The sequence below is a fragment of the Prionailurus bengalensis genome, chromosome B2, assembly GCF_016509475.1.
Source record: "Prionailurus bengalensis isolate Pbe53 chromosome B2, Fcat_Pben_1.1_paternal_pri, whole genome shotgun sequence".
In the NCBI taxonomy this organism is placed as follows: domain Eukaryota; kingdom Metazoa; phylum Chordata; class Mammalia; order Carnivora; family Felidae; genus Prionailurus; species Prionailurus bengalensis.
This window is the reverse complement of record NC_057349.1, coordinates 4,767,226-4,793,775: the sequence shown is the minus strand read 5'-3', so window position 1 is coordinate 4,793,775 and position 26,550 is coordinate 4,767,226. Positions and strand designations below refer to the sequence as shown.

Below are 26,550 nucleotides of genomic sequence, written 5' to 3'. Positions count from 1 at the left end.
TTCTCCCCCTAGGTTTGAGACAGAGTTGACATATAACATTGTAGAAGTTTAAGGTATGCAACGTGATGATCTGATACGCGTCTGTATTGCAAAATGATGATCACAAGGAGGTTAGTTAACACCTCCATCACCTGACATAATTACCATTTTGTGTGTTCGGTGAAAACCTTTGGGACCTTTTCTCCCAGCAACTCTTCAGTGTATAAAACGACACTGTTAACGATCATCACCACGCCGCACGCTACATCCTCAGAATTCACTCCTCTTATAACTGGAAGTGTGGACCTTTGACCGACATCTCCCCACGGCCCCTACTCCCTAACCCCCGCAATGTCACCTGTAGTGACGGCACTCCTCCCGTGTATGAGCATCCCATGGGGCCTAGGGGACACGCCTTCGTCAAGTGGCACACACTCTGCTCTGAACTACCTTCCAAGAACATTGAAGTCTGGATTACCAATGTTGGACCTTTCCTGCTCGGCTCTATGGTCTACACCATGAATCAAAATGATCCAAATGATTTTTTTCTCGACTATTCCTCAGATGTACCCTAATAGCCTTAATGTTTCTTTCATGCTCCATCATCATATTTCGAGCTGGAAACGTTAGCTTGTCTGTCCGTGCTTTGCAAGTCTGGTTTCCCAGTAAGACTGTAAACTTCTTGTGGGGAGTTTAACCGTATCTTAATTATCTTTGTGTTTATTCTCACAGCATTTAACAAAGCACCATGCCTCTCTTTGGCATCGCTCTGATATAAAATATTACCGGTAAATTTTCCACCACTGAAAGTCATCGGAAAGCCTGATGCTCCTCCAGCAAAATCACTCATCATTAGAGCAACCTTCTCAGGCAACCTTCCCCCATTGGGTCTAGTGCAGTCCACTGTATTAAGTATCTTATGACCTGTGGAAAAATAAAGTGGGATGGGTTTTCAGGGTGAAATCTTGAACATCATACAGTTTGAATTCCCAAGCCAACGAAGTCTCCCATGTATGTCTGTTTCATGTGACTCATTTGATCAGAGAAGAATTACTTCTATCCAAGGAAAAAGGTGAGGAAGATTTGAAAACCTAAAATCTTCAATAGCATTTTTGTTTTTAAGTTTCAAGTGAATAAATTCATCCTATTTGATTTTATTTGGTGGGTTCTGGATGTCCCATGAGGACAATTAGCTTGATTTCACTCCAGGATCACAGACAGCTTACTTCCTCAGTCAATTATCTCTAGATGTTGAGCCCAAAGAATGCAGAGGAAGCGTGATGGGATCAACAGAAATCTCAATCTTCCACAAATTCCATTCAATGTTTGTTAGGGCAGTAAAGCCATCTTCCCACATGAAAGGCAGAAGTGCATGATTAGATTACATGATAATATTTCAACAGACAGTAAGACATTTATCAGAATGGCTAAAATAAAAAATACAAGAGGGGTGCCTGGCTGGCTCAGTTGGAGAAGCATGTGGCTCATGATCTTGGTGTTATGAGTTCAAGCCCCATGCCAAGTGTAGAGATTATAAACTTATAACATGTAAGTTTATATAAATGAATAAACTTAAACACACACACACACACACACACACACACACACGAAACCATAAGTGTTGGCGAGGATTTGGAGAAAGGGGAACCCTCCTGTGCTGTTGGTGGGAATGCAAAGTAGTGTAGCCATTGTGGAAAACAGTACAAGGGCTCCTTAAAAAGCTAAAAATAGAATTACTTTATTATCCAGTAACAGAACTACTGGGTATGTACCCCCAAAATACAAAAAAAACACTAATTCAAAGGGATACATGCACCCCTATGTTTATTGCAGCATTATCTACAATAGCCAAACTATGGAAGCAGCCCAAATGTCCGATTCGTGAATGTGTAACATACAGTGGAATATTATTCAGCCATAAAAAAAGAATGAAATCTTGCCATTTGCAATGATGGACGGAGCTAGAGAGTATAATGCTAGGCAAAATAAGTCAATCAGAGAAAGACAAATACCATATGACTTAACTCATATGTGGAATTTAAGAAACAGAACAAATGAGCAAAGGAAAAGAGAGAGAGAGAGAGAGAGAGAAACCAAGAAACAGACTCTTAACTATAGAGAACAAACCTGGTTACCAGAGGGGAGATGGGTGGGAGGATGGGTGAAATGGGTGATGGGAATTAAGGAGCGCACCTGTGTTGAGTATAGGGTGATGTATGGAAGTGTTGAATCACTAAATTCTGCGCCTGAAGCTAATATAACACTGTATGTTAACTGCACTGGAATTAAAATCTCAAAACGTAAGACATTCGGTAAAGGCAGTTTGAAGAAATTACTATATGCGATATACAGAATATCTGTTGCCTTCTGAAAAGGCTTTGCACCTCTCACTACATAGACAACATTACTGGTAATACGTTCTTTGGAAAGATTATCTGAGTGATAGCACACTGTTCTAAGGCAAGGACAGAATACATTTTATTCCATGGGAAACGAAGATAGTAGAAGATGGTTATCCCTCTTCCTTCCAGGAGCATTTTTCTCTTTCGTTATTGATGAGGGCAAGAAAGTACCTTTATACTCCACAATAATGCAAGTGTCCATCTCAGGATGAACGCCATCCATCAAGATCATGAATCGAAGATTTTTGTCTACCTGGAATTTAACAATAAAAGCAACAACTGTGTATGCCAGTTTGGCTTCTAATTCAGTATTCGAGAAAGCTGTCACCTCCTCTGGAAAGAAATCTCCTTCATCCAAAACTAGATTATTATCCTGTACTATGGAGTTACACCGTTGGTAAATGGGGGGAAAAGTGTCTTAGCTCAAATAAAGGTGGTATTTACAGAACGCTATGCACAGACAAAAATCGGCTCTTGTTTCTTTAATCTTCAAGTGACCTCCTCACCTAAAATTCAACCCAGAGAGCATAACCGGGAAGTAGAGAAAAAAAACGTAGATATCTGACCTGCTGCCATATTCCGAACGGCACTATATTGATATTGGTCAACTGGACACCGCTCTGATTCAGATTCCAAAATACAGGTCTTTCCGTGTTTCCAACGTAAATGGGAATATCCGGTCTTCTCCCAGCCAGCTCCTTCAGTGTGGGGTAACTAGGACCAGAGGATGGAAAGGTTGAAAGTGACAGAACAAGATCACCCAGTAGAAGAGACGGTTTGTTCCTTATACCAACATGCTGACCAAGAAGAAATTGAGGGGCGCCTGGGGGGCTCGGTCGGCTAAGCTCCTGACTTCGGCTCAGGTCATGATCTCACGGTTCGTGAGTTCGAGCCTCACGTCGGGCTCTGTGCTGACACCTCGGAGCCTGGAGCCTGCTTCCGATTCTGTGTCTTCCTTGCTCTCTGCCCTTCCCCTGCTCATGCTCTGTCTCTGTCTCTCAAAAATAAATAAACATTTAAAAAAAATTTTTTTTAAAGAAATTGAAAACACAGACTCTCATCAGAGTCCAAAAGAAGGGCTTTTTTCCCTCAAAGCTGAGTATAAAGGTGAGGGGCATTTCCTACAAGATTCCTTTTTCCTTGTCAGAACAGACCATACCCCATGGCACGTATATCAACCAGGCGGGCAAATTCTATCTGCTACTTGAATGCTGTGGGTAGTTCTAACTGAAGGTAGAAGATGGAAAAAAGTCATGCTGAAGAGGTTGCTGGTAGGGGAAGACCTCTGTGATTTTCTTTTTTTTCCTCATTCCCCACGTGGCAGCTCCCAGTAAGAGAAAGGCCTGGTCCACAAGACAAGGAGACCCTGGGGCAGTTTTTCAACTTTCAAAGGTTGTTAGCCACACCTCAGTATATAGAATAAGTTCTTTGTCCTCACAGGGAGTCCGTTTCCAGTTGGACAAGAGAGTCAAATTTAGAGGAAACGACATTCAACATTGGTGGTAATCCCGACTCAGTTCACCATGAACCGTCCAAGTAGCTTTCGAACACCTACATAGATTAAGTCAAGTTTCATTTACTGAGCAATCATTATATTAAAAAAATTATGGGGGCGCCTGGGTGGCTCAGTCGGTTGAGCGGCCGACTTCGGCTCAGGTCACGATCCCGCGGTCCGTGAGTTCGAGCCCCGCGTCGGGCTCTGTGCTGACAGCTCAGAGCCTGGAGCCTGTTTCAGATTCTGTGTCTTCCTCTCTCTGACCCTCCCCCGTTCATGCTTTGTCTCTCTCTGTCTCAAAAATAAATAAACATTAAAAAAAAAAAAGAAAAAAAAAAGAAAAAAAAGAAAAAAAATTATGTACGCTGTGGGGTGTGGCAGAAACATGAATAATAAACAAGTAAGTGGCAAGGTATCTACATGTCAAACATGGTGTCAGGCACTTTCACATGGTAGTTTAACGCTTACCAAAAACCCTCTGAATTTTTCGTTTGCTTTTAGAAGCGAGGAAACATATCCAGGCATATTCAACTAAGAAACAGCAAACTGGTATTCAAATTCACATTTTCAGATTCTAGGCCTAGCTCTTCCTCTAATGGAAGGCAATCCGAGACTCTAATGAATGTACTGTCTGGTTTAAGAATCACCCTTGTACAGGGGCGCCTGGGTGGCTCAGTCGGTTAAGCGTCCGACTTTGGCTCAGGTCATGATCTCACAGTTCCTGAGTTCGAGTCCCGTTGGGCTCTATGCTGACAGCTTGGAGCCTGGAGCCTGCTTCGGATTCTGTGTCTCCTTCTCTCTCTGCCCCTCTCCAACTTGTGCTCTGTCTCTCTCTCAAAAACAAATACCAAAAAAAAATTTTTTTTTTAAATTACCCTTGTACAGAGTGCAATGTCAGGAGAAATAGGTTATTTAATCACAGGAAAAGCAGAAGCAAAATCTGCATAACTGTACTAGTATTTAAGTTCCAGCACTGTGTTAAAGATAGTCAAAAAAGCAGAATCCGGGGGTGGGGGAAATCAGAAAATTTTCTTCCTTAAAAACAAAGGATTCGAAAAGTGAAAGATTCTTTGTGCCTTCAATCTTTGGGTTCAGCACCCAAATCTTCTATTTTAAAGGACTTTGGGGGTTAGGACAAATTAGTCTAAAATGGATGTTTTATTGTTTTCTGATTTTTTTTGATTGTTCACAATTCTTAGTGGCATCCATTAATAATATGATCTATTGCAATACTCCCTCCCTTTACACAATGAAATCACATTTCTTTGACTAAAGACTACTCTCTAAAGTGCACTGGCCTTTCCCCCTTGTTTTTGTTTTTAGCTCAAATAAAAATTATATTTACGGAACGGTATGTACAGACAAAATAAGTCATTGTTTCTTTAATCTGGAAGTGGCTTCCTCACCTACAATTTAACCTGGAAAACATAACTGGACAGTGTAGAAAAAACCCACAGATATCTGACCTAGTGCCATATTCCTAATGACACTACATTGATAGATATCAGGAGATTTTATTCAGCAAGTAAAGGTGAGACAAAAAATGGGAGAAAACGGCCCCCATGTTTATGAGTTGACTAGGCAAGGGGCGCCTGGGTGGCTCAGTCGATTGAGCGACCGACTTCAGCTCAGGTCACGATCTCACGGTTTTTGAGTTCGAGCCCCGCATTGGACTCTGTGCCGAGGGCTCGGAGCCTGGAGCCTGCTTCGGATTCTGTGTCTCCCATGCTCTCTGCCCCTCCCCCGCTCATGCTCCGTCTCTCTCTGTCTCAGAAATAAATAAACATTAAAAAAAATTATGAGTTGACTAGGCGAGAGTCAAAATGGAAGGGGTTATCAAGGAACCAGCCTCCGCGGAGTGACCCCGACGAGCTTCAGTAACTCTTCGGTGATAACCTGCCTGCAGTAGACCTCATGGCCATGCGTGCTGTGACACTCTAGTTGAGAACTGGTGTCATAACGCCTGACAAATTCACCTACACAAGCCCCTGAAATGAAAACGAAATTGCTTTTTAGAACTGTGGTTGGGGCACAGCTGGACGAAATGACATGAAAACTTCTCCCCTTCCCTCAAATTCCGTGTGCTCCCCTGAATAAACCACCAACCAGGTTTTAGGAAAGCCAACTGCACCTTGGAATGGGCACTGTGCAGCCATCACCTCATGTAGGTAACCCTGCTCTTTCTGTAGAGGCTACACAAAAGAACTCGCACGCAGCACGGCAGTTACACGGTGCATGAACCCAGGGCTCTCAGAAACTCGGAGGTGTGCGGCCGCAGCTTCCGCACATGGTGTGGGACAAAGGCGCCGTGCAGTGGACACGGAGATTTTTCATCACCGCACCCGCATACTGGGTTGTCATCAGTTTGTAAGTGACCGGCAGGTAACTTGTTATTCAGCCAGTTAATTACATTTATAAAGCATTTCCTGAAAAAATAAATAACTAACTGAGCACATATTCATGTCTCGGAGTAGAAAATCCAGGGGCCAGTCAACCAGCAAACAACATACCGCCCCTAACCATGGACGTTTCTACCAAAGCATGTCCTGCACGTGAACTTTGTCACGGAGGTTCGCAGGAGAAAAAAGGCTGAAGTTGCTTCATTTTATAACACTGTGGGCCCTGCTGCGTGTTTAGATGGGCGACCCAGCAGCAGTGATACAAACTTCCAAACAAGGAAGAAGAAAAACGACCCTGTAATTAACCAAGAGATTGGGACCATGGCCTTCCCTCTTTCCTAAATAGTTCATTTGCAAATGTGTGTGGCTTTATAAGCGACAATTCTCTTCCTTTTTGATTTCCTGGGGGAGGGGAGTTTCAGTTCCCATTATCAGTGTGTGATGCCGGTCTGGTTTCAATGAAGTGTTGGATCGGGTTGACTCAGGGGCAAAGAGCCGGGAGCTCGGGGTTATCGGGGCGCTACAGATCAGGTGGCCAACCGCAGCAACCTGTTCCCGCAAGCTAAGAATGGTTTTGACCTTTTGAAAATAGCCGAAGGGATCATCCAAAGGACAATGATGCCTTGTGACACATGAAAACTGTATGATATTCGCAAGTCCTTGTCTATGAATAGGATTTCATTGGAACCACAGCCACAGCCACAGAGGTGAGCAGATGCGACCGTGACCACACGGCTCGTACAGCCGAAACCATCGACGCTCTGGCCCGTACAGAAAATGTGTGCCGACTCCTGCTATAAATGTTGAACTGAAAAAGGAAGTCAGCTTTGGTGATCCTTCGATGCAGACTTCTACCAAGTGGCCCGAGAGGGGGAAGTGGGAAGCAGAGAGGGTTATCGGCGCCCCCCTCCCCTCCCCACCCCGGGGCCTTCCTCACTCCCGGCAGTATGAAGTGTGCACGCGCTGCTAAAATCGGGCCACGCCAATGTCGGCATTCAGCTGACCTGAGTCCGCTTTTTCTCATCCCAGCTGCACCTACCTCCAAAATTGCAAAAGCCCCTGAAACCGCGCTAGGCCTTTCCCGCCGCACTCGCTCCCTTCATTACCTCAGGTGGTCTGAGTGCATGTGACTGATGTAAATCAGGTCTGCCTGGCACAGCCTCTCCAGCCAATCAGACGGAGGCTCGTGCAGCAGCCACCAGCCTCGGGCGAACGCAGGACCCGTTAACCAGGGGTCAAACACCATCCTCTTGTCTCCCAGCTTGAGGTCCATGCAGGCGTGGGTGAGGTACGTGATCTGTTGGAAGACAGTGAGATTCAGGTGACGGAATCCTTCCCGGCCAGCAACAGGGAGCCGAAAGGTCTGTGCCGCTTGGCCGACACCCCTTGGCCGGAGAACCCTGTCCTGAGCGTGATCGGGACAGAGGACCCAAGGGAGACTCAGCAAGAGACTTCAGATGGAACATAGCTCGCAGTGACTGGTCGCTGCTTCGTTGGGATAGAAACTCTCCCGGTTGGTTTTAGGTGCCAAAGCAACTGACCTACCTAGGTTTACTCTATTTCAATTAGCTCCTAAATGCTCACTTATAATCAGCGCCGCAGACTGCCCTCTGTGCCGAGTCCTTCAGGGCACGATTTACGAGGAAAGGCAGTTAGAGGTGATGCGACAGACACTTGGGGATTTACATGCCAGAGTGGCTGTGGAGAGGTACAGGAATGAATGATTCCGGTGAGGTTGGGTGGGTGGCTTGCCATGTGGCTTGCAAGAATTCCTCTTCTAAATCACCTGCTACCACACTCAAGATGTCGAGGTCTTCTGAGAATAGCTATAAACAATGACAGAGAAACAGGCATTGACTGGAGGATTCCAGCTCAATTCCTCAGTCCTTTCCCACGGTCCGGCACATCCACGGCAAACAGGAAGTACACCCAGAAGCAGAGAGAAGGTGTAGAAAGCCAGCGCGGAGCGGGAGGGGAGGCAGGCGATCACATTTCATTTCACTGGGCCTACTTCTTGACAGGTTTCCTTTTCCCTCAAATAAGTACACGCTTCCCAAATATTCCAGAAAAACAAATTTTTGATTACCTCTCCCAAACTGTCAAAGTGTTTCCTCTGGAGGAAACTCTCTTTTAAAGCTAGGAGAGTACACAGGAAGGTTCGTAAAAGGGAAAAATACAGAAATATGCAGCTGGCCATCTTATCCGACAGCAATCTGGCGTCGGAGGTAACTTCCGAACTTTCTCCAATAGTTTGGCATGACTCTCCTTTGGAACTTTGTTTGCTCATGGATTTTTGTTGTTGTTGTTTCGTTGGGTTTTTTTTCTGAATATATTTCCTTGCGATTCCTATCAAGTTGTGGAGGTTCCTAAAAACATTTGCTCAAGAGTTCAGAAGAACTTTATTTCATGTCCTAAATAGCTCCCTCAGAATATTTGAGGTAATATAGGATATAAATATATATATATATACATATTTATATATTTTAGTTTTATTATATATATGTGTATATACATATATATATATATATATAATATACACACACACACATAAATGGACATCTTAGTTTTATTTTTGTTCTTAAGAACATAACAATTTTAATGTTTCCTTACCTGCACTTCTCCAAAAGCCAAATGTTCAGGAGATCTGGGTTCTGAATCCCAGGGATTGGGAGGATTCAGTTCTAGAAGTAAAAGTCCATTTTCTTCATCCATTTCAACAACTGGAACCAAAAGGGAAGAGACACGTATTCACGACACACACGACTGTACAAAACAATTGCTCAGACAGAAATGTGTGGCCCGGGTACACAGAGTACCAAAAATCAAAGGGAAATCAAAACAAGACACAACAGTCATTTGTGTCAAACAACATCTGCCCGGACAAGGGCTGGAGACAGGCAACGCCAATTCATTGCCTCGTTCGTATTGCACTTAAGGGACTCATGGGACCTCAGCTGAGTCACAGAGATGCACACAAACAACTTCATTACAATTAAATGAATGAATGATACAGATGAGTTCGAGGTGCCATGGGAACGTGCAAGAGGGAAGACCTAATCTGGTTGTTGAGACTCAAAGCAGATTTCTAATAGGAACTCGTGCTCCAGCTAGACTTGAAAGACTGGGTACTTGGTGTAGACAAAAGAAATAGGATTATGTGAAGGAAAAGGGGTGACCGAGCAGCACACACAAAGGCGTGGAGGAGGGGTGAGCTTGATATTCACAAAGGGACTGGTGGCTTATGCCCCAGGAACACAGTGTCGGAGGCAGGCAGGATGGACAGGAAGGCCAGGGTACATCATAGAGGACCCTAGCCAGCATGCTAAGGAGGAATTTGGATTTTATTATGTGGCAGCAATGAGAGGTCAATGACGAATTTTAAGCCATTGTGGCACACCCTACCAGTGACCTACACCCTTCTTTCTTACTGTTAGCATCCTAATTTTTTTTTTTTAGGAGTGTTGATATGCCCATCTAAAGATCATGATTTCCCAGGGCCCCTTGCAATTATGAGTGGCCATCGACATAGTGCTACATACGGTGTCTACAGCTCTGGCCAGTGCGATGTGAGTAGAAGTCCCCAAGTGGGCTTCCGGAAACACTTTGATTTTCCTGACAGAGAGGGACAAAGTCAAAGGAAGCACACTAGTTGCCCTTCGTCTTTCCCTTCTCTTGTTCGGAAAGTGGTTGCTTCCCCTGAGGGAACAGGAGCCATCTTGGGATGCTGAGGGAAAAAGCCAGATCCTAAGGATGGCAGAGTAGGAAGACAGAAGGAACTTGGCTCCTTGATAAACTTCTGAAACGGCCATGATACCCAGGACTGTCTGCTTTCCAGCTTCTTGCAGAATAAGAAAAACAACCCCCGGTGTGACCAGGCCACTCTGACTTGGGTTTTCCGTTACAACAGCTGAAAGCAATACCTAACCGCCATGGCAAAGGAGTATTAAAATCAGAACTCAATTTTAGAAAGGCCACGCTGTGAGACACATGGGGAGAATCCACTGGAGGAAGGGAGGACTGTATCTGAGGGCCCTCACCGTGGTCTCGGAGGCCAGTGGCAAACTGCTGACGGGCACGGTCTCCGAAGACAGATGGCCTTGTTTGGTTGGAACCCTCACTCTCCCCACTTGTTAGCTTCACAGCTGGGTGACCTCGAGCAAGTTCACTTGACTACTCCATTCTTCAGTGTTTTTCTTGTCAACCCTAGCTGCCTCCAAGGACGCAGGCATCCCAACAAATTGTAGCAAGTCTATTAATTGCTAAATGAAAGCAAATGAGGTCCTAGACCAATGCGGTCCGTGTGGAAATGGTGACACTGCTCTCTCCTCAAAGTCAAGCATTTTCCCCACTTTCTTCAAAGTATATAGAAAAAAGAAATCTTTTCCACACCTTCCAAATGAATATTAATTACACTCACTTTAAGACAACTGCTTATGGAAAAAACGGAGGCAAAAATTACCCATAAAATGAAAAAGGATGCATTTTAGGATTTTCCTCAGGGGTGTGAACAAAGACTTAGACATGCTGTCAAACTTCAATTTTCAAGGTCATCCCGAGTGACCATAATAAAGAAGAAGTTGGAAACCTAAAGAATTACCTCCCCAAAGTCTGTTTTTCTCACTCATGTCCCTAGCTTTATCCTCATGGCCAGGTACTGGTAGTCTCTCTCCCTGCCCCTGACAGACTGATGTCTTGTGTAGATGGTCTCCCTGGAAGGCTCTCCCAGTATCAGCACTGCCCACACTTGGCTTCGTTGGGGCTCACCCGTCACCTTATCAGAGAAGCCTTTCTGACCACTCTATCTCAAAGAGCACTCTCCAACCCCCTACCTCTCATTATTTTTCTTCCTACCCCTTAGCGTCACTGCACATACTCTTATCTTGTTTGCTTCTGGCCTGCCTCCCCTACAAGATTATTGACTCCACGAGAGCTGGAGTTTGTTCTCTGCGATATCAGTAGCGTGCCAGGAACAATGCCTGACTCATGACAGGCATTCCTTAAATACCTGTGGAGTAAACTGTTTAGTTAATGGTCTTAATTGCATGTCTCCCAAGACTCTCTTGAGGCTACACAACTTTCTCTCAACCTAGACACTGCTCCTGCCCAGATGTGGCACCTCAAATTGGGAACCTTAAATATAGAATTATCTCAAGATAAGCCAAAGGTAAAATTTACTATTTCTTCATTTTTATTTTAAGGGAGAGAGGGAGAGAGAACGAGTGGGGTGGGGGGCAGAGGGAGAGGGAGATAGAGAATCCCAAGCAGGCTCTGCACCATCAGTGCGGAGCCCAGTGCGGGGCTTGAACTCACAACTGTGAGATCATGACCTGAGCCAACCTTAAGAGTCAGACCCTCAACCGACTGAGCCACCCAGGCACCTGTGCTGCTTCTTCATTTTTAAAAGAGCACTTTAGAAACCAGAAACATGACTGCACCAGACGGCTTCCGTTCATCCTTACAGACTCCTCTTCTCTACCTTTCTTCTCCCTCATCCACCTGCTCTCCACGTCAGGAGGCTGACTTATTTGGATCACATAGAAGGGCTCCCAGAGTCTCCCCTTCCAGATGAGTTTGGCCACTGCAAAGCCCCAGGATGAGACAGTGACAGGACTCAGTGAGGTTGGGGTTTTTATTCCTCTGGCTCCTTCCCAGTAAGGTGATTTTGTTGCAGACATTGTTGGTGGTCTGCACAAAATCTGTTCCCTCCTTCTTCCTATTAGCATCCTCATTTTCCTGAGGAGTGATGCTATGCCTATCTAAAAATCATGATTTCCCATGCCCCCTTTGCAATTATGAGTGGCCACAGACATAGCTCTGGGCATTGACAGAGGCCGCTGCTCCTCTCTTGCAAGCCAATCCTTTATGACTCTCTCCTCTTCCAGATTCTGGAAACTGCTCCCTTCCTCATCCCTTTGGGCCTAAAGATGGATAATTTGGTTGCTATCAATGCTAGGTTACTCCACTTTCTCTGTGTTTCTCTCACATCCACAACTTACAAAGAAAGCCCTTTGTGAATACACGCTCATCAAATTATCCTAATTTGGGGATGGCACTGGTTTTCCTTTTGTGAGTCTAACTAATACAATAATTAAAAACGGCTACATTGAGGGGTGCCCGGGTGGCTCAGTCAGTTAAGCATCTGACTTATGATTATGGCTCGGGTTATGATCTCACGGGATCATGGGATCTTGTGGGATCAAGCCCCACATCGGTCTCTGCGCCGACAGCATGGAACCTGCTCGGGATTCTCTCTTTCCCTCTCTCTCTGCCCCTCCCCTGCTTCCACACTCTTTATCTCTGTCCAAATAAATAAATAAACATAAAAAAATCAGCTATGCTGAAACCCCAAATTCAGAGGAGTGATTGCCTCTGGGGGATGGGGGTACATGTGATATGACCCAGGTCTTCTGTTGGTAACGTTCTGGGTCTTATGCTGGATGTTGGGCACATGGGTGGCCACTCTATTATTTTCATACCTTTAAAATACTGCTTAAGAATTTAATGAAAGACTATTAATATCTTAATAATAATCAATTTATTTAATAGTGAAAGACAACTGGCTTTCTTAATAAAATCAGGAATGCACAAAGGATGCCTGAGAGCACCATTATGATTATACTATGTTCATGAAAATGTGCGTGGTATAATAAAGGTACATCTTATTATCATTTCCAGGTTACGTGATTGCCGGAAGATGGTGTCATGAAATAAAGAGAATGTGGAATCCTGACTCTGCTGCTTATTGTCAGCATGGTGGGCTTCCTTCCTGATCTGTACAATACAAATGCGATACACCCGTCATACAGTTGTGGGGATTAAATGAGATCATAGGTCCCAATGTGTCTAGCATTATGCCTGGCACAGAGAAGACATCTTATGAATCACAGGATTATCGTGATAATTATTGTACCTTCAAGGAATGAAGAGTTAAAACGAGAGCTCAGCACCGGACAAACAAAACGTATTAGCAAATAATCAGGTAGAAAATACCACAGTATTATGAGAGTCTCTCAGAAAACTGCACTGATACCCACTCTGAAGGATTCTCCTTCAGAACGTTTCCCCCCAAGAGAAACAGAAGAAACTAAAAGTCTACAACTCTTAACTATGATCCCAAAGCAAGTGCTGTAAGGGTCTCTCTGCCCCTTGCACAAAGGCAGATTGCATACGGGCTCCAAAAGAAGCCCTCCTGGGGCTCGCTGCCTCCAGTCCTCCACTACCCTGCCAGCCGCCGGGCAGCGGACATCAGCCCTCATGTTAATTCCCAGATCGTCGTTCTGTTTTCCAGTGGACCCAACTTCCCGCTGCTGGGAAATCCCTCCTCCCTGCTCCTGCGGTCCCCGGCTGCGGGACACGTGCAGATTACCCCAGATAGACGTGTACAGATAAATCATTAGGCCCCGTGTACCGAGGGAATCTAACAGATGTTCACCCTGAAAATCCTGACAACAACCCGGGAAAGCAGCTACCACTGATATCACCTCCATTTGAGGGAACTAAAGCACAAGGAGATGGAAAATACGCCCAAAGTCACTTAATTGTGTGTTTGCGCGTGAGGATCTGAACCCAGGCTGTCAGGCCCCACTGCCTCCACCCTTAACCATTTTGCTATCCTGTCTCTCCACAGGTCTTGTCCAAAAGAGAGGTTTGGAATAAGACCCCAAGCGGCTCTAGATTTGTGGTTACAGACTCACGAGGGGCAACAGTCTATTGCTCTTTCACTTAGGCAAACACTTTATCAGGCGCAAACTTTTGTTTATCAGTTTTCCGCCAAATTAACCTCACAGTATTTGTACAGCACTTGTAACCAGTTCCTGATAACAGCGATCTGCAGGCCTCCTGGGCCAGGTCAACACAGGGGTGGGGAGTTTACTGGCAAAAGAAGTTAGGGGTGCAGACGTCCCTTCGAGGGGCACGGGAGGAAACAGTTCCAGTCAAAGCAATCAGCAACTCTGCCCAGAACAACATCCTGTCCGGTTGGCGGTGAACAGAAAGAAGTTCGTACCCTAGTCAGTGACCCCTCTGCTCGTGGGGGAACCTGGCCATATAGGTCAGACTCTTTCAAAAGTGATTTGGAGTTGGTCTCGTTAAGACACATGAGCAAGAGTGGCCCCGATATTCTATGTTATCTGCTAGGGTCACAGTAATCTGAGCCTAAAAAGGATATAGAGGTAGCATACTCAAAGCCCCCAGTCTGGAGGCACACGTGGGAAGCCCCCCAGCTCAGCTCCCTCCACAGGTAACCAGTGGTAAGTCAGCCCCCACCCACACTGCCGGCACGCGCTTAGGTACATGGTCCTTTTTCATAATTGGGTCCTACTATATGTAATGTTGATGACCTCTACTCAGCTTTATAAAAAAATATTTAACATTTTTTTAATTTTAAAAAATTAAATCTTTTTATTTTAAAAAATTAAAAAAAATTTTAATTTCAAAAAATTTAAAAGAATTTAGTTTCACAAAATTAAAATTTTTTTTGTAATTGCGAGAGAGAGAGACAGAGACAGGATCCCAAGCAAGCTCCACGCTCAGGGTCGAGCCTGACGCAGGGCTCGATCCCACGTGATCCCTGGGATCACGACCTGAGCTGAAACTGAATCAGACACTCAACTGACTGAGCCACGCACGCACCCCTATTTTGCTTTACAATCAGTACTATTCTTTCCGTTTTTTCACTCGTATCACTCTTAGATATACTAGAATTGTTGCTAACGTTTAAGTTGTTTCCAATTTTTTTTTGTAAGTACTATAAATGAACATTCTTATAGCCATAGCTTTCAACACATCAGTGATTAAGATACACATTACACATCAGTGCATCTGAGGATACAGCCTTGGATGTGAAATCGCTGGGTCAAAGGTGTTCACATTCTTAAGTGTGAGAGGAAGCTGTCTGGAGAGTTTTGAGCAGGGGAGCGAAGTGAATCGACCTGGATATTTACGACATCAGGCCGGGTGCTGTAAGCAGAATGGACAGACAGCAGAAGGCAAGCAAGGAAGCAGAGCGGCCGCCCACACGGCAGAGGGCACGGACTTGCACTCAGAGGGACGCGGTATACAGAGGTTCTGAGATGCTCTGGCATAGAAGCAACCGATTAACGGTCTGGATGTGGGAGTTTACGGAAACAGGAAAGTCAAGAGCGACTTTCGGGCTTTGTTCAACTGGGCGGGTATTTATGGAGATGGGGAAGGCTGTGCGGGAGGCGGGCATGGAGAGGTCTGTCCTGACTGTGCTGGCTTGGGATCCCGACCTCAAGTCCGTGTGGAAATACGGGTGGGCAGGTGGCCAGCTCAGGGAGGAGCTCAGATCTGGAGGGAACGATTTTGGACTCATCCGAGTAAAGACGGCATCTAGAGTCACAGGATTAGATGGGATCCCTTAGGGGAAGCTTATAGGTAGGGAGCTGTAGGGCCAGTCCCAGGGCGCTCCAACATTCAAAAGTCTGGCCGGGGATGAGTCAGCAGAGGAGCCTGAGAAAAGTAGTTAGGGTGGTCGGAATAAAAATCAGGAGAGTGTTTTGTTTTTTGTTTTTGTTTAAGCCTTGAAGACATTTTATAGTGGTGACAGGTGTCTGGGTTCAGGAATAGGCTCTTTAACGATTTCAATGCATGCTATCCCCTCTTAAGCAACAGAATTTTATTTCTTATTTGTTTGTTTGATGTGGTGCTTTCTTCTATGTTTGAGTTCTCGGTTTTCTTGGCAGATATTCTTGGGTCCTCCAGTATTTCTTCAAAATGCCCCCTTTCTGGGTGGTTTCCTCAGAGGCCCCCTTGGAAGCCTCTTCTGACTCCTCCTCCTCCTCCTCCTCCTCCTCCAGGGATCGTACAGCAGACGAGACTTGGAAGGTTGTAGAACTAAGGATTCTAGGTGGGAGCTGACAACCTGGACAAGGACAGCACTATGGCCTCCAAACATGTCCACATTCTAATGCCCAGGAACGATGGGTAAATTAGGTTTTCTATGGCAAAAGGGAATTAAAGTTGCCAACAAGATTGAGGTTGCTAATCAGCTGACCCTAAACTAGGGAGAATATCCTGAATTATCTGGGTGTGCCCAATATATCCCAAAGACCCTAAAACCTGTAAGCAGGAGGCAGAAGAGTCAGAGGGAGATGTGACTATAGAAATAAGCCCCAGAGATGCAAGGCTCTGACGACGGACAAAGAGGGCCTCTAGAAGCTAGAAAAGGCAAGGACACGGATCCTTCCCCAGAGCTTCCAGAAAGGGACACAGCTCTGCTGACACTATAGTGTTAGCTGCCGAGACGTGTGCTGCCCCTGTGGCCCACAGAGCTGTAAGGTAGCACATAGGAAAGAATGCAGAAACCGCTGCTCCCCAGATAGGAGGGAAAAGACCGTGCCACTGGGCTATATGCCGCTGGCTTTGGGTACCGTGACAACGGAGTGACCAGTGAATTGAGCAACACGGAAGGGGCTGGTGACCTAGATAGGAGCCGTGTCCATGCCGTGGTGGGGCCGCAGCTCCACCACAGTGGGAAGGGGAGGGGCAGACAGCAAGTGTGGACACCCACTTCAAGGGGGTTCCTTGTTTTAGGGTTCAGAGGAATGGGGGCATAATTTAAGCAGGCGATGAAGGTCTAGGAAGGGTCTGTATGAACACCAGACTGGGTGTGTGTCTGTGCGTGTGTGTGTGAGCACGCACACATGGGGAGCTAACAGGTGCCAGACCCTGTGTGTGTGTGTGTGTGTGTGTGTGTGTGTGTGTGTGAGCATGCACACATGGGGAGCTAACAGGTGCCAGATCCTGTGTGTGTGTGTGTGTGTGTGTGTGTGTGTGTGTGAGCATGCACACATGGGGAGCTAACAGGTGCCAGATCCTGTATGTGTGTGTGTGTGTGTGTGCGTGTGCATGTATGAGCATGCGCGCACGGGGGGCTAACAGGCAAGCCCAAAACTGATGACACAGGAGGGAGCATGAAGCTTTCTGTGATCTCCCCACCCGATCACAACTATCCGTTATTCCTGCAGCAGTCATTCTGAAACAGTCGTTCTAACATGTAACGTTTCTACTGTTAAAACCCAGCTTAGTAAGTTAGAACAGAAACGCATTTATGAGTCCACCGAAGCCCTTGTGACTCATATTTAGACAAGCCCTTCTGCTCCAGAAGGGGAAGCAGAAAGTTGAAGGGGGGTGTACTGAGAGTCGCACACACACTGCAGCCTCTTATCGGTGCCAGAAAGAGCTGTGGGGTTTGAAGTACTTTCTTTCCCAGCCCAAAAGGTGAGGTTTCATCATCATCGTTCGGAGTGTCACGTGCACGAACATCTATCTTGCGTATCTTCACAAACACGGCCTCCAAAAGACCTGTCATAGCCCCCCCCCCCCGACCCTAGCTGGTCACAGTCTTGTCCTAGGCACCACCTCATGGAAATGTCCTCTCGTTGGACCTGGCGCTCTCTCACCCGTCTTACCAAAGCTTCAAGTGAGAGTAGAGACACAAGCTGACAAAAAAGGATGCCAGTAACGATCACAGCAGAATATATTTCTCATCCCTGATGCCATTTACCTAGTTCGTCTTGACAGAAGCTGCCTGGGGGATTGACGTATTTCATGGTGCTCACATCCAACCTCCAGTTGTGCTTTGTGCATCTGACAGACCTACGTGGAAAAGACACTGTACTGAGGTTTGTGAAATGGTAAAATGATAATTAATCTCACTAAGCTTAAGTGCATTACTTGGCGATCAAATTAAATGAGGGGCTTGAGCACCAACTATATAAAAGGAAAATCACTAATAGATGAATACTCAGTACCCAAGGAAATATGTAATCATCCTCAGTAGGTGATTTTAAAAAAATGAAGCCAAAAAAAATAAATGAATAAATGAATAGTGACGTTCAGTTCCATGTCCTAAGATGACACGTGTCTAGACAGATCAACAGAACCAAGAGAATAAAGTGGTCTTCAGGGATGGTTCGCTGGAGAAGATCCAAATGGGAGCCAACACAAGGAAAGAACGTAGTAGTAAATATATGTTTCTGATCGACAACACTTGACCTCTGCCAACAGTGTACCAAACCAAACTTCAGCTAAAGTGTTCATGTTTCGAAGAGGAAGGATTTCCTTATAGCTCAAAATTTCAGGGCCTGGTTGCCAGATAGAACAATGCCCCCAGTTAATATGAATATCAGACAAATAGAGAACATTTAAAAAATATATCTACATCAAACACAGTATTTGAGATATGCTGAAAATCTTTTGCTGATCTGTAATTCAAATTTAACTAAGATTTCTGTACTTTCATTTGCTCACTTTGGTAGCCCTACTCCCGAAGGAGAATCAGACTGTAACAAAAACAGGATGTGTACTGATTTTTTCTTTCCATTCTTACCGGAGCGTTGAAAGGCGTGTGGGGGTTGGGGATGGGACACAAACAGTTCAACTTTTTCCTCTTTATTTTGCTAGTGTTTGCAGCGAAGTCTTTTCCTTGGACAGTTGAAGAATTTAAAAACAAAACCAAATATGTCTCAGACCAGAAACATGAGAGGTTGTAAACTAAAAATGTGTTTTATGAATTTTTTTTACATTTTTTAATGTTTGTTTATTTTTGAGAGAGAGAGAGAAACAGAGAGACAGAGAGAGAATGAGTGGGGGAGGGGCAGAGAGGGAGACACAATATCCCAAGCAGGCTCCAGGCTCCAAGCTGTCAGCACAGAGCCCGATGCGGGGCCCGAACCCACGAACCGTGAGAACATGACTTGAGCCGAAGTCAGACACTCAACCGACTGAGCCACCCGGGGGCCCCTAAAAATGCGTATTTGACATATAAGGGAACTCTGCTGATTTTTTTTTCAAGCTTCGTTATATCTAGACTTTTAAAATATTCTTTTCGGGGCGCCTCGGTGGCGCAGTCGGTTGGGCATCCGACTTCAGCCAGGTCACGATCTCGCGGTCCGTGAGTTCGAGCCCCGCGTCAGGCTCTGGGCTGTTGGCTCGGAGCCTGGAGCCTGTTTCCGATTCTGTGTCTCCCTCTCTCTCTGCCCCTCCCCCATTCATGCTCTGTCTCTCTCTGTCCCAAAAATAAATAAACGTTGAAAAAAAATATTAAAAAAATAATAATAAAAATAAAATATTCTTTTCTATGAAGAAGGCATAAAGCATGCTCCACACTTTGGTTTACAGAGGACTCTTTTGTGCCATCTCCTTTAATCATCAGCAAGTAGCCAACAACAGCTCTCTGAAAACTAAGAGAAAACGTTCCAGATTAGCTCCTCAGCATCCTGGGCCATCGGAGAAGGAACATAAATCCTCACGCGGAGGTGGGCGGGCAGAAGGCAACAACAGCTTCACATGCAGGAGAGATTGTGAGAAACCGTTGGACGTGAGATCCGAGAAGCACAGCTTCAAGGAGTTGCTGACCTGGGTTGTGGCTGAAGAAGAGAAAATGGCTGCAGTGGGGAGGGGAGGAGAGGCAGCTCATCGTTCTTGACCGGATCCTGGAAGAAAGAGAGTCTTCGGGGGGGAATGGCTGGAGGAGAACCTGAACGGGGCGGCCAGATGGGGAGAGGAGGGTGAGGGAGGGCAGTGCAGAAGTTAACTCCGGGGATTCGGTTTCAGCAAAGAAATGCTCGGGGAGCTGCGTCTGGGAGTAACGGTGAGAGATTTTGGCTCCCCGTGTGGAGGAGACCCGTCGACAGGACAGGGGCAGAACTGGGAGGGGAGAACGGAGGCCCAGACGGGCTAAGAAACTGGTCCAGGTCACTGAGCTGCTAAGCGGTGGGGCTTCTGAATCGGGCCACGGGAAAGACTCGGCCCTCAACCACCAAGCCGCAACACTTCCCTCAACGCCTGGTTAGGTGGGCACCGTGTGAAAGGGATCAGCAGAGACCCGAAGAGAAGACAAGCAAGTCTCCGAACCATCAGAGGACCCGGACAGCCGTGAGCGCTGTCAAAAGTCCACTCGGGACAGGACCACCCCTGTCTCAGGGCCTCCTAACTGCACCCCTTGGGCAAAGGGCAGGGAGTCAAGATTGGGCTGTCGGCAAATTATCAAGAGGTTCTCCAGGGCACAGCTGTCCGTGAAAGTACGTTCCGTGCAGTACACGGACGTGTTTGTACTAAAAATGTACTCGTTGTTTATCCGCAAGGCAAATTTAAGGGGGTGCCCTGTATTTTCATTTTCCCAAGCTAGCGACTTTATCGGAGGAGCCCATCAAGCCACAGGTCCGACAGTGGTCTTTCTAAGATGTAAAATTCTAATAGTATGTAGGCTGGGCCCTGAAACTAACCGTTCACGAGCAAACGCATCTGCAAGCGCGAGAACATCCTAGTCCCACCCCTGGCGGTGGTCTTCCACCCGGTCACCGAGGGAGCTTCTCAACAGCCGCCCAGCTCCCTCTGAGCACGCTGGTCACAAATGACCTGATAAAGAGGACCGACAGCACGGTGGGAGCAGAACGCCCGCTATGGGGACGACTAAAACCACACAGGGCAGGTTGGGCTGGAGCAGAGCTTGAAGGCGGGTCTCTCAGGCACTGCTGGAGTCGAGAAGCTGGCTGATAACACTTTGCCCCCGCCCAGAACTCCCCCTGGCTCCACCAGGCACAGCTGTTAGCTCTCCGGCAGCCACAGGAAACAAAACAAAACCACCCTCTTCTGGCACCGCTCCTGTGTCTGGGAGGCCCAAGTTTAAGGTGAAGCTTTCATCGTGGGGCCGGGAACACCAGCGTGAGTTCTTCTGGGAAGGGCCCAGAAGAGTCACAGTTCCAGGCAGGGAGAGCTGGGACGCCATCTTTTTTGTTTATTAGTTACAAGGAGCCTGGCGGGGAGTGAAGGGGGATTCTGTCCGCTCTCAGGCGGGGTCTGGAAAAGCCCACCGACCAACACACCCACTTCCAGGCAAACACGCGCCCAAACACTCCCTCGCACAAGGACTGGAAGCTTTTGCCAAGCCGCAGAGGAGTCGGAGAGTTCCCCCGAGAGAGAGGAAACCTAAGTAGAGATCATAAACTCTCGAGATCGGAGAGATGGCCTAAGTGAGCACACACGAAGATTATGAATTTACTCGGGGACGTAATCTGTTGACGGAGTTGTTCAAAGTTTCTCAGTGAGCGCACCCCTCCCTGCCCAAGTCTCACCGGGAGAGGGGCCACCCGTGAGAAGGCACAGAACCCTCGGTACCTTCCGTCTAAATCTTCGATGTCTTTTATGAACAGGCCTCCTTGATGCTTGCACATGTTCTTGCACGCCCTCACGCGATTCTTATTCTTGTACAGAATGAAATCTTTGCCGGTCTTCTTGTTTCTCAAGAAATTGATTCCTTCCTTCAGGTCAGCAGCTTCTCCGGGTGACAGACACAACAAGACCTCCGTCGTCTGTTCAATGCTACGGAAAGGCAGACATTTGGGGGAGGAAAGGTTAATAACGTTAAGACTTAGGAGAGCATCTTTTGAAACTGGCGGCTCAAAGCCTCTTTCCACCGCGATAGGCTCAAGCCCCTCCCTCGCAGGACCCAGGCTTGGCTGCTCCCCTGGAAATGCACGCTCTGCTTGCTCAGTGTTGGTCTCGGGTTCCTCCAGACCCAATGCCCCTGTCACTTGCCTGCCCATGGTCCGCAGCTGCCTCTCCCTGGGAATTCTGAAAGGACGGTGGTTGCTCGTTCAGCTTCGGTTGCTCGTTTGCTCCCACGAAGTATGAGACGGAGGATGCATATGCACGCGGTTCACTACTGATTCCGTTGCACCACTTCCTCTGCTGTTTTGCTTCAGACGCAGGATCCTATTGGGCTCCAGGTGCCCACCCTGCCCGCTCCCACCTGCACACTTCTGAGTTTAGATCTGATCCTTTTGTTCACAAGCACGGTTCAACTTTCACCACTAGTCATGTTTACCACCCTCCAGGTTCAAATATAACCCAGTCGTCCTACCCCAGCCTGGGTCAAGCCTCCAAAGCCACCCCCGGGACAAGCCTACGCGTGCTAATACGCACTACCATTCTGTAGAACAGGAGAACCTTACACCCGGCACAGTGCCCCGTTTATTTACATATGGACGCTTTTCCAAACATTCTCCCTCCCCGTCGCTGAGCACACGGCCTGTCACGCGGTGTATCTCTACCAGCTAGCTACTTCGTGAGTTAACTTTCCCACAGAACCTCCGTCTGAATAATTTGTACGAATATATATATATAAATAACACTCCAGCAGCAAAGGAAACAGTTGCTCTTGCGTATTATTTTAAGGAAACCACAGAGGTTACACTTTTTAGACCCCAGTTGCTAAAGAAACAGTCTTTATGATACAACTCTGAAGCATAACGGGTTACAATTTTTGCCAAGAGACGTTTCAAGACATCATTTGGCACACATTGCGTGGATTTGCAATCTGGATTGCAATCTGGGTGCAGGTCGCTCAATTTTACATCCCCTTCCAAAGCCAACGTGGTCAAAATTCTCTCCATGTGTTGACTTAGAATGGGTGTAGCTCAACTACATTTGTGGCATTTTCACTTTCAGTTTAGAAGTCCTGAAAATTTCTTAAAATGGGAAATAAAAATCATTTTATTTTTTTAAATATGAAATTTATTGTCAAAGTGGTTTCTATACAACACCCAGTGCTCATCCCAACAGGTGCCCTCCTCAATACCCATCACCCACCCTCCCCCCATCAACCCTCAGTTTGCTCTCAGTTTTTAAGAGCCAAAAATCATTTTAAAAATCACACCAAGATAGTGACAAGAAAGGAAAGCTACTTCAAGTCTGAGCTGACGAGGCAGAGCTCCGTAATTGAGTCTAATCCAGTATAATTCTCTTCCTCCAAGAAGGTTCCGGCCGTCACTTCTGTCCCAAATGGCTAGTAATTCTGTGCGCAACAGATTTCAATATTTCCCAAACTGTTTTTTAAATGTATTTGATAGAATGGAATCCATTCTATGCCTCATGCATTTCTTTCAACTTTGTTCTTAGGAGTCCCAATATCTGACACCAAGCCCAGTAAACACAGCCACAGTTCCCAGAATAATTGGCCTAAAAGTAAAAAAAAAAAAAAAAAAGAGAGAGAGAGAACCCCTCGAAATCTGTTGTTTTACTTGATTGAATGACTCACTTAGCCAAAGTTCTGTGTTGGATTCGAAGGCTTTCCGTGCACCGTGTAAAGCAGGCTGAACCAGCTACGTCTGTGTTTATCAGTTCTGTTCGAGGTCACGGTGGCACAGAAGGCGAAAGAAAACACGTGATGGTTGGAGGTGGTGGCAGACGCATGTCCGGAGCTCACCTCCTCCCGTGGACACAACAAATCCGCACCTGTATATGGAAGAATTCCCTCCGAAGGGGGCCTGGAGACTGGGAGGACAGAGCCTCCGCCGGCACTGAGATGAGGCGAAAGAGGCGGAGATCTGGTGTGGCTCAGGTTTGGGAGCTTCCCTGAGGAGTAAGAGATTCAAGCTCCAGATTGGCACTGTCCCGATCCTGCACAGGAGACATGAGCCCCCTGAACGCCTGGCTTTAAACACTCACGGGCAATACGTCCAGGACAACGACAAAACTGTAGGGAAGGGAACACTCTGAAAGGGCTCACGTCCGATTTAAAAGTGCACGTGCCACAGGTGAAGGACACCCGCTTAGTAACCTTGGAGCACCTGCCAGAGACGCGGGAGGCAGCTGGGCCTCTCGCTGGGGACCGACAGACACAGCAGCAGTTTTTGCTCTCATTCTGCCATGCTGACCCCATCCCTGGCGGGTTCCGTTCTGCAATCCTCCCTCTGGACTGGTGACACCGTGCTGAGGGGACCACGCGGCCCTGCACCTTGGCAGACCTCGAGCCAACAGTACAACAGCACCACCCACCAGCACACCCACAGCAACCCTCCCTGGGCCTGGCAATCCGCTGGGCTGGAAACCAGCCCTTCCCACCAGCCGCAGTCCTGGCCAGGTTCACAGCCAGCCACAGGCACACCCAGACAAGTCACGACCCTCCAACAACAGGGGAGCGTGAGCAGCCCACACTGGGGTGCCACTAAAGCCCCGGTCTCTGCTGTCAGCAGACACTGCACGCATGGGCCCCACAGGACATCGCCTACTTAAAGCCATGCCCGCAAAAGTGGGAGCCAAAGCTGGACTACCTCATACATAGAGACCAACAGAGAGAGTCAGGCAAAATGAGACAGAGGATTGTGCTCCCAACAAAAGAGTAAGACAGAACTTCTGAGTAAGAACCAAACAAAATGGAGATAGACAACCTACCCAACAAAGAATTCAAAGTAATGGTCATAAATGTGCTTACAAAACTTGGGAGAAGAACGGGGGAACACAGCGAGAACCTCAACATAAAAAAACAAGGAGTATAAGAAACTAAAAATAGACGGCTACATACATGGGTTACCATACACAAACCTCATGGTAACCACAAACCAAAAACCTAAAAATAGATACACGAAAGGTAGTAAGAGAGGAATCCAAGTATAACACTAAATAAAGTCATGAAATCACATGGGAAGAGAGCAAGAGAAGGAGAAATACAGAAGAACTACAAAACAGCCAGAAAACAATGAACAAAATGGCAATAAATACATACGTATCGATACTTAAATGTAAATGGATTAAATGCCCCAGTCAAAATACAGTTCAGAGTGTGGCTGAACGGATTAAAAAAACAAGACCATCCTGGGGCTCCTGGGTGGCTCAGTTGGCTGAGCCTCTGACTCTTGGTTTCTGCTCAGGTCATGATCCCAGGGTCATGGGATTGAGCTCCACATTGTTGCTATAAGATTCTCTCTTGGTCTCTCTCTCTCTCTCTCTCTCTCTCTGCCTCTCTCCCCTATGAGCTCTCTCTCAAAAAAACAAACAAACAAACAAAAAACCCCCACCTATATGCTGCCTACAAAAGGTTCATTTCAGATTTTAGACACACACAGACTGAAAGTAAAAGCACAGAAAAAAGATATTCCATGAAAATGAGAAAGAAAAGAAAGTAGGGGTGGCAATATTTATATAAGACATAATAGACTATTTTTGAAAGTCATAACTCATTTATTGAATGAACAGTATATGCAAGAATGCCAATAAGAGGAAACTACAAACTTCAATTTTGAAAATAAAGCCAGTAAGCCAGGAACAAAATAGATGTGACAGGAATATTTGATTTTGACCCATAATGCATTCCTTATCTTTACAATTAACCTAAATGTCTGTTAGAACAAAACTGCCCCCCACTTCCCATATGTTCATCTGTTTTGTTTCTTAAATTCCACATGAGTGAAGAAATCATATGGTATTCGTCTTTCTCTGACTGACTTATTTCACTTAGCATGGTACATTCTAGCTCCAACCATGTCATCGCAAATGGCAAGATTTCATTCTTTTTCATTGCCGAGTAATATTTCAGTGTGTGTGTGTATGTATGGAGATATGTGTGTATGTATCTATATCTATATCTATATCTATATCTATATCTATATCTATATCTTCTTTGTCCATTTATCAGTCGATGGAGATTTGGGTTCTCTCCATAGTTGAGCTATTGTTGATAGCGCTGCTATAAGCATTGGGGAGCATGTACCCGCTTTGAATCTGTATTTCTGTATCCTTTAGGTAAATACCTAGTAGGCAATTGCTGGATTGTAGGGTAATTCCATTTTTAGTTTTTGACGAACCTCCATACTGTTCTCCAGTTTGCATCCCCACCAAGAGTGCAAGAGGGTTCCCATTTAAAGAACATTTCTTACGAACGTTTCCAGAAAGGCAATAAATGCTCCAGAACAACCTTCGATATATGTTTGCAAAGATAACGCTGTTTAATATCAATAATGAAAATGAAGCAAAATGAGAAGAAGGGGAAAGGAAAGAAAGAAAAGATGATTCAAAATTTGAAGCTAAAATATGCATAAAGATAGTCATGGCAGTATTTTTTGAAATGATGTACATGTCGTATACTTAGCAATGTCATGCTTGTTAAAACTGTAGTTAAAGACTTAACAGATGAGCGGTAAATCCACTCCTGAGGTCCATTTTTCTGCATATTCCTAGCACAATGTAATTTCTACCCAGAAGATGAGGACGCTACTTGGGAACATAAGTACTGTACAATTTTGGCATCGCGAGGTGCTTTTTACGGCGCATGTGACAAAAACATGGATGGAGGATCAAAATGTTGGAGGTTTATAACCAAAGGTGATTTTTCATGTGATTTCAATCTACATTTCAACTTTTAATAAAAGACTGTTCAGCCAATCACACCACAGCAAGAAAGAAAGGTAGCCGGCCACTTACTCTAGCCAACCAAAAGGTCAGGTGTTATTCGGGTTGCTAGTGGAAGAGAAAG

At 46.0% G+C, this 26,550-nt stretch overlaps 1 protein-coding gene across 2 annotated transcripts in view; it reads right to left on the bottom strand.

The window, feature by feature from the left end:
- The window catches only part of LOC122489153 (cytidine monophosphate-N-acetylneuraminic acid hydroxylase), a 104,366-nt gene that overhangs the window by 36,154 nt on the left and 41,662 nt on the right, over nucleotides 1–26,550 (bottom strand). Inside the window, exons 1-8 of one of the 2 annotated variants that reach the window (XM_043590683.1) lie at nucleotides 21,837–22,244; nucleotides 21,417–21,620; nucleotides 17,803–17,894; nucleotides 8,886–8,995; nucleotides 7,382–7,572; nucleotides 2,948–3,095; nucleotides 2,553–2,634; nucleotides 766–903 (exon numbers count right to left, since the gene is read on the bottom strand). In XM_043590683.1, coding sequence (XP_043446618.1) covers nucleotides 766–903; nucleotides 2,553–2,634; nucleotides 2,948–3,095; nucleotides 7,382–7,572; nucleotides 8,886–8,995; nucleotides 17,803–17,894; nucleotides 21,417–21,620; nucleotides 21,837–21,844 — 973 coding nt within the window. In that variant the 5' untranslated portion in view covers nucleotides 21,845–22,244. Of the gene's footprint in view, nucleotides 1–765; nucleotides 904–2,552; nucleotides 2,635–2,947; nucleotides 3,096–7,381; nucleotides 7,573–8,885; nucleotides 8,996–17,802; nucleotides 17,895–21,416; nucleotides 21,621–21,836; nucleotides 22,245–26,550 lie in introns of those variants that run through there. The other variant, XM_043590682.1, reaches the window with a different exon arrangement.